This window comes from Propithecus coquereli, unplaced genomic scaffold (genome assembly GCF_000956105.1).
Source record: "Propithecus coquereli isolate 6110/MARCELLA unplaced genomic scaffold, Pcoq_1.0 Scaffold388, whole genome shotgun sequence".
NCBI lineage: Eukaryota > Metazoa > Chordata > Mammalia > Primates > Indriidae > Propithecus > Propithecus coquereli.
This window is the reverse complement of record NW_012149596.1, coordinates 488244-495783: the sequence shown is the minus strand read 5'-3', so window position 1 is coordinate 495783 and position 7540 is coordinate 488244. Positions and strand designations below refer to the sequence as shown.

At 40.5% G+C, this 7540-nt stretch overlaps 1 protein-coding gene across 2 annotated transcripts in view; it reads right to left on the bottom strand.

The window, feature by feature from the left end:
• Window positions 1-7540, bottom strand: part of JADE3 (jade family PHD finger 3) — a 140316-nt gene that overhangs the window by 72600 nt on the left and 60176 nt on the right. For both annotated transcript variants that reach the window (XM_012652386.1, XM_012652384.1), the window contains exons 2-3: window positions 4916-4972; window positions 4041-4120 (exon numbers count right to left, since the gene is read on the bottom strand). In XM_012652386.1, the coding sequence (XP_012507840.1) occupies window positions 4041-4120; window positions 4916-4961 (126 nt within the window). In that variant the 5' untranslated portion in view covers window positions 4962-4972. The remainder of the gene's footprint in view (window positions 1-4040; window positions 4121-4915; window positions 4973-7540) is intronic.

Below are 7540 nucleotides of genomic sequence, written 5' to 3'. Positions count from 1 at the left end.
TCCATGGGTCAAAGAAGTCATCTTAAGGGAAATAAAAAAATACACAAAAATAAATGAAAATAAACATATCAAAATTAATGGGATATAGCTAAAACAGTGTTTAAAGGGAAATTTATGGCATTAAAGTTCTTACATTAGAAAAAAGAAAAACCTCAAATTAATGACCTAAGCATCCACCTCAAGAATCTAGAAAAAGAATAAAATAACCCAAAGCAAGAAGAAGGAAGAGAATAATAAAAATAAGAGCAGAAATCAATGGAATTGAAAAAACTAATAGAGATGATTTCACTGATTTATGGAATAATTTGAATACAATAAATTATGTAATATTAGATTATAACCCAAAGTATCAAATAAATAAACATTAGTCCATATTGATATAAATAACTTTTAAAATGGAGGCAAAGAGACAATTTTCCTTACAGAATATTATGAAATAATATAAGTTAACAACTAACGCTTTCTTTCAGAAGGTAGAAGCTTAATCCCTGACCAACATCACACCCTTAACGGTAGGCCAGGCTTAGTGACTCATTTTCAAAAGAAGAGAATAAGAAAAGGGAAAAATAGTAATTTTATAATGGAGAAATCTCATAAATATTATCTTAGCCAAACAATAAGCCCCCTGATATAATGTGATGAGAAGTTGTCGGATACAGTGGCTCACGCCTATAATCCCAGGGATTTGAGAGGCTGAGGTTGGAGGATCGCTTGTGGCCAGGAGTTCAAGACCAGCCTGAGCAACACAGTGAGATTCTGTCTCTAAAAACTGGGAAAAAAAAATTAGCTGGTGTGGTAGTACATGCCTCTAGTCTCAGCTACTTGGGAAGCTGAGGAGGGAGGATCGCTCAAGCCCAGAAGTTCGAGGCTGCAGTGAGCTAGATCATGCCGCCACACTCCAGTCTGGATGACAGAGTGAGACTCTTTCTCTAAAAAACTAAAATAAAAATGTGATGAGAAGGGCACTTCATCTCTGTTTTATTCTTCCCCCAAACTATAAATTCCGTCTAATCATAAGACATGCATCACACAAACCCAGATTGTGTGATCTGTTCTATTAATATACTGGTTAATAAAACAAGATTCTGGGTGAATAAAAACTTGAATTTCAACTTTGCTCTTATTTTTATGACTCTGGGAAAGTAACTTAACTTCTCTGAACCTCATCACCTGCAAATAGAACATAAAAGTACCTACTTTATAGTGCTATTGGGGGAATGACACAAGAGTATATTATTTCTCCAATGTGCTTGATAATAAAAATCACCTGAGTCACCTTTTTTTTTTTTTTTTTTTTGAGAGTGTGTCTCTTTTGCCCAGACTGGAGTGAGTGCCGTGGCGTCAGCCTAGCTCACAGCAACCTCAAACTTCCGGGCTCAAGCGATCCTTCTGCCTCAGCCTCCCGAGTAGCTGGGACTACAGGCATGCGCCACCATGCCTGGCTAATTTTTTCTATACATTTTTAGTTGTCCGATTAATTTCTTTCTACTTTTAGTAGAGACGGGGTCTCGCTCTTGCTCAGGCTGGTTTCGAACTCCTGAGCTCAAACAATCCGCCCACCTCGGCTGAGTCACCTTTTAAAAACCAAAACCCTAGGAACCTTCCTTGGAAATATTAATTTACTAATGTCACATGGTGGGGTGAGTCTGGAATTAGTATTTTTGATAAGCTTCCAAGGATAGTCTCATAATTGCTGAAGTTGGGGAAACAAATTATTAACATCTAATGTAAAGCTTTGGTACATAAAACTTCAATAAATGGTAGCTATGAGAGGTAAGTATGACAATGTCCATATTATATTAACAAAACAAATTATTTCAGAGAGATGAAATAGGTCAGCGAAGCAGAACATAGAATGAAGCTCTTCTAATGCCAAGGCTAGTTCTGTCCTACAATATCACCAGGTTCTCCCTTTTATAACAGAATGTGAAATATAAATGAAAAAAGTTTGCTTCCAGTAGTCCAGGTCCTTATCCCTTGCAACAAAAGACTACTATTCCCACTGACCTGGAGGCAATAGGCCTCAAGACCCAAAGCCCTCAAATTGCTTTATATCCTAGGACCAGTTGTCCTCCTAAAGGGGTAGGTAGCAAGGTTTCATTCTCACCATTTCATAGTCAAAGCCTCCTTTGGATAGATGGAAAATTCTTTCCATTCCTGTTTATGTGTATTATATTCTCTAACCTTTTCTGTATGAAAAACACATAAATACACTCCGATATTCTACTGTGCCCAGAAAGAGCCATGGCAAAAGAAGGAAATGAAAAGTGACTTCTGATAAAGGGAGAAATGCTCTCTGGTAAGCCCCAATGAGTCACTCCGTTTCCACAAGGGCAGGTGGAACTTGTGACTTGCTTCTGAACAATATAATATGGCAAACATGATGGGATGTCACTCCCTTGATTAGGTCATATTATATGGCAAACATAATGGGGTTGACTATATATAAGACTCCAGTTTAGCAAGCTGCAGGGAAAGACTCCCCCTCTCCTGGCTCTAAAAAAGTAAGCTACTATGTTGTGAAAGGACCTATGGAGAAGGCCACATGGCAAGGAACTTAAGAGAGGCTCTCTGTCAAAAGCCAGCAAGAACACAGGAACTCTGTCCTTTAGCTCCAAGGAGATGAATTCTGCCATCAATCTGAATGAGCTTGAAAGCAAATTCTTCCCTAGTTGAGCCTCCAGATGAGAGGACATCCCCAGTCAGTAAAGTGACTGCAGCCTCGAAAGACCTTGAACAGAGAACCTAGTCATGCCATGCCCTACCCAGACTCCTGACCCACAGAAATTGAGATAATAAATGTGTGCTGCTTTCGACCATTAATTTTGTAAGAATTTGTAATGCAGCAATAGATAACCAATACATTCTCTTTTCCTTTACAGCTAAGGAAGTCTACTCACAGAAGTGAAGACACATAAAGTTAGTATCCCATCATTTAATTATCACAGAGGAAAGTCTGTAGGATCCACTAAACCATTACCAAGTCCAAGTGCAACTCTGGCACTTTGCTGCCCTTGGGGCAGAAGACAATCAGCTTCACAAGGAGAGATCCATTCTTCCTGGGCCAGCAGTACTCCAAAGGGTGTGAGGACCCATCACAGCCCACAGCTCAGATGATCTCTAACCTAGTCCTTCTCTTCTCCATCTACAACCTCCTCACCTATCTCTTCCTATACTATCTCCCACCTGCCAACTTAGGTCTTTCCAATCATAGCCCAGGAGATCTCTGGGTCCTTCTCAATCCCCCATGTCAGGCTCTGTTTGACTTCCTGGTTAAGGGAAGAATATTCTAAAGCCAATCACTTAAGTGTCATTACCAAAATGAAATCACAATGTGAAGATTGTTGTTCTCCTAAAGGAAAAGAAAATGGAATCTTTTTTGGAAAACAAATTCATCAGAAAATAAGCCTATCCATTGGCACATACTTTACTCTTCACATCTTTAAATTCTGGGTATTGTTGATATGTAGGCAGGAGGCAGTTATCTATTTTTTTTTACAGTTGTCTTAGTTCAGTTAGTGTTGCTATAAAGGAATACTTGAGGTTGGGTAATTTTTAAAGAGAAGAGGTTTATTTACCTCATGGTTCTGCTGGCTGGAAGGTTCAAGATTGGGCTTCTGGTGAGGACTTCAAGCTGCTTCCACTCACAGCGGAAGGCAATAGGGAACTGATGTGTGCAGAGATCATGTGGTAACAGAGGAAGAGAGAGAGAGAGAGAGAGAGAGAGCGCGAGCGAGAGAGAGAGTGTGTGTGTGTGTGTGTGTGTGTGTGTGTGAGAGTGAGTGAGTGAGTGAGTGAGTGAGTGAGTGATGGGGGAGGGAATGTGCCAGGTTCTTTTTAACAACCAGCTCTCCTGGGAACTAATAGAGTGAGAACTCACTAACCACCCTCCAAGAGGGCATTAATCTATTCATGAGGGATCCATCCCCATGATCCTTAGGTCCCCATCTCCAACATTGAGATCAAATTTCAACATGAAGTTTGGGGCAATAAACATCCAAACTATAGCATAAGTCTAATAATTGAATATCTAATCTCACCTCAGCAGGTTTCTTGTGTTCATTTCGAATTTTTGACTTGATCCTATGCATTGAGCCAGAAGTAAAAGAAGTAGAAGGACCTGCAAAAGATAATTAGAAAAAAATACTGAGATATATTACCCACTAATATAATTAAATGTCATAAAACTAAATGTCATCCAAGAGAATATGAAAGATATGATGGAGAAGACCACAGAGATCTCATACCACTGAAGAAAACAGTCAAACTGCACCCAAGAGAGCCTCATAATGGAGTTTAATGACATTTATAGGTGATGTCCCAGAGTGCAAAAGGTTCAACAATGCTAAGGCTGAGAAGATCCGATTTGGTGTAATCACGCCTCATAATGTTTTGGAATAACACAATTCGTCTTCCACCTGGAGAAAAAATATCTGCAAAAACAACTGGAAAAACTAAAAATGTGGAGCAAGTAATCTGTGTATGCTTCAGCACTTCCCCAAAGGCTATTGTTAATAAGGTTACTGATTTTTATAAATGATAATTGATCCATGGTCAAACATTTAGTACTTGAGCTACAATTAGAATCAGGGCCTACAATTTATGCTGTCATACTTTTCTTCCTTTCTAGAGAAGGTCTGTTAAAGCATTACTAGATTTAGCTTTTGTTGTTTAGGTAAATGAGAGGTGAAAACCAAAATGTTATATGCCCCACAAAACCAATTCTTCCACCTAATTTATCTACCTCTAATGAAATTTAAATGAGTAAGAAAAATGATACCCTGAGCTTTCCTTCCCAGAAACATTATTTTTTAACTATCGAAGGAAGCATGAAATGGTTTATCCTCGAGTCAAAGAAGAAATCTTCAAGGGGTATAGATACAAAGGTTACCAGCTGCCAGCTGGTTCTACTCACTCTCATCTGAACTGTCACTGCTGCTGAGGTGCCTATGGCGTTTCATCCTGGAGCATCCTGGGAAACAGAACAACACTGAATAAAACAATCAGCACACACTCATCCCAGAAGGCAGTCAACACTGTCCCACAGATCCCAGAAGTAGCAGCAGGCAAATCACTCAAATCAAATGATTTCTTTCAAGAATATTCTCAAATGACCTAGAGTAACCAAATCCTGCAATACAAATTGTGTCAAAGATTGGGCAAGTCTACACACTACACAGCCTTAGGAGGAAGCCCAAGCCACAGAGGATGAGTGGTACAACATTGACCGGAGCCTCAGGTGTGGTCACGTGTCCACTGTCCACCAAAAAAAGAGAGGCAGCCACGGGGCCATCACCAGCAAGGGATCCCCAATAAGGAAGGAGCAGGAAAGGAAAAAAATCAATTGTGAGGGCAGCACCAACAAGGACCAAGGTTGAAAGGCATGAGACATGGGTGGCTGAAAAAAGAACAAGTGAGGCATGTCCCACCTTTGAGCACAACCACACTGTTTTTCTGCCTGCCCTTCTCCCTCTCTCACTCCCTCCCTGTCCCCATATCCCAAACAAGTAGCCTAATCTAAGATGATAAGTATATATACACTGCAGGAAATGTTATAGAAAGCTCCCGTATTATGAAAAGTGAATAATGCTTTGGACTAAAACTTTTAATGGCTCAAGTGTTATTCACTGAGTATGGCCAATGACAGATAAAAAGGAGGCATCACCCTTCTGGGAACACAATAGCCACTAGAGTATAAGAAAAAAGGAAGACACAGTTAAACACTTCAAGTCATAAAGGAAGTACTAAAAATGCAAACTAGAAAAGACAGTAACATAGTGACTTGACATTCTTTTATGTGCTACAACATACAAAAATGCTACTAGGGGCTATCACAATTCGATAAGGAATAAAGGTCAAGTCTACTGCCTTCAAGACACTTACGATCTACTGAGGAGGTAGAAATCCAAGTACAGGGCCACTCTGAGCAATTATGAATAATAACAACAAAATTATATGTTAAAAAGCTTACAGAGTTCCACTTTTGGCATGATAGTGTCAGGAGCTCCATAGATCTACTACCCAGTGAAAATGGTGAAAATTATTTCAGTTAAAAAACAGCTCAACATTTAAAGTATCTTGGAATAGTCCTAAAGGTATACAGCAAATGAAGAAGCATTTATTCAAGAAAATCTACTAACATATAGTAAGTAGAGTGAGAGTCTATGGTATTTGGACCTAGACCCATTCCCTCCATCTCCCCTCCCAATACAGATCTCATGCCAGACTGGTATAGCCAAGAACACAGAGCTCCCTCTCCCTTAGCTCCCAGTTGCAAGCCTTTCTTCCTAGGAGGAACAGGACATCAGCAACTCCTGCCCCCAGCTACGTGCTATTGAGGCTAAGTTCCAGGCAAGTGTGGCTAAGAGGTAGGGGCTCCTCCCTTCTTCCACCCAGTCCCTACTCAATGGGATGGAGGCTATACCCTGGGCTTGGTACCACCAAGAATACTGAGGCCTTCACTTCCCTGACCCCAGCTCGTAAGTGGGGGTTCTACACCAGTAGAGGCAAAGCAGGGAGACCTGAGGCTGCCACACAGAGGGAAGCTTGCCATTGTCCCCATCCTCTACAACAGAACTGTGGCTCAGAGATTTCCCAGGGAGAGAGGCAGGGCGTAGAATAGAGTGCTCCAATTCTCTTCCCCAATGGAACTGACTTCACTTGCAACTAAATATAGAGAATTTCAAGCCTAGGGTGGCTAATATTCCAGAGAGAACCAGAGAAAGAGAACAGGGTGGAGACTCCTGGGGTCAAAAGAAATCTCAAATACTGATCTCAGGAACTATCCTTTTAGAGGAGCCCTAATTTGATTGGATCAGTTTGTGGAGCAATTTATGCCCTAGGATGTTTTATATAACAACACAGCAATCAGCCAGCAATTAGTGGACCTTAACAGTTGGGTGTGGTCAGGGAAACAGACAGCCAAAGAAAGCCCTGCCACAACTACTGCTATCCCAGGGTGACTATGGGCATATCCAAGGTTGTGCCCCTGAGGAGAAACATCACAGGCTTCATACTGAAGGATGGGGGAAGGGTGGTTGAGTACATAGACTTCAATAAAATAATCCAGCCAGTCACTAAAGAAGTAAACAAGCAAATAACAACAAAGAACCCTGGGGGATGGAATAGTACCCAGAATTGCTACAATGTATTCATCTAAAATGCCCAGTTTCCAACAAAAAATTATGAGATATGCAAAGAAACAGGAAAGTATAACTCATACACTAGCAAAAAAGCAAGCAACAGAAATTGCCTATGAGAGCAGATGTCAGATTTAATAGGCGAAGCCTTCAAATTAGCCATATAAATATGTTCAAAGAACTAAAGAAAACCACAATTAAAGAAAAATGGTATGATGACAATATCTTGTCAAATAGAGAATGTCAATAAAGAAATAGAAACTATAAAAAAGAACAAATGGAAATTCTGGTGTTGAAAATTATAGGCCGGGCGCGGTGGCTCACGCCTGTAATCCTAGCACTCTGGGAGGCCGAGGCGGGCGGATTGTTTGAGCTCAGGAGTTCGAGACCAGCCTGAGCAA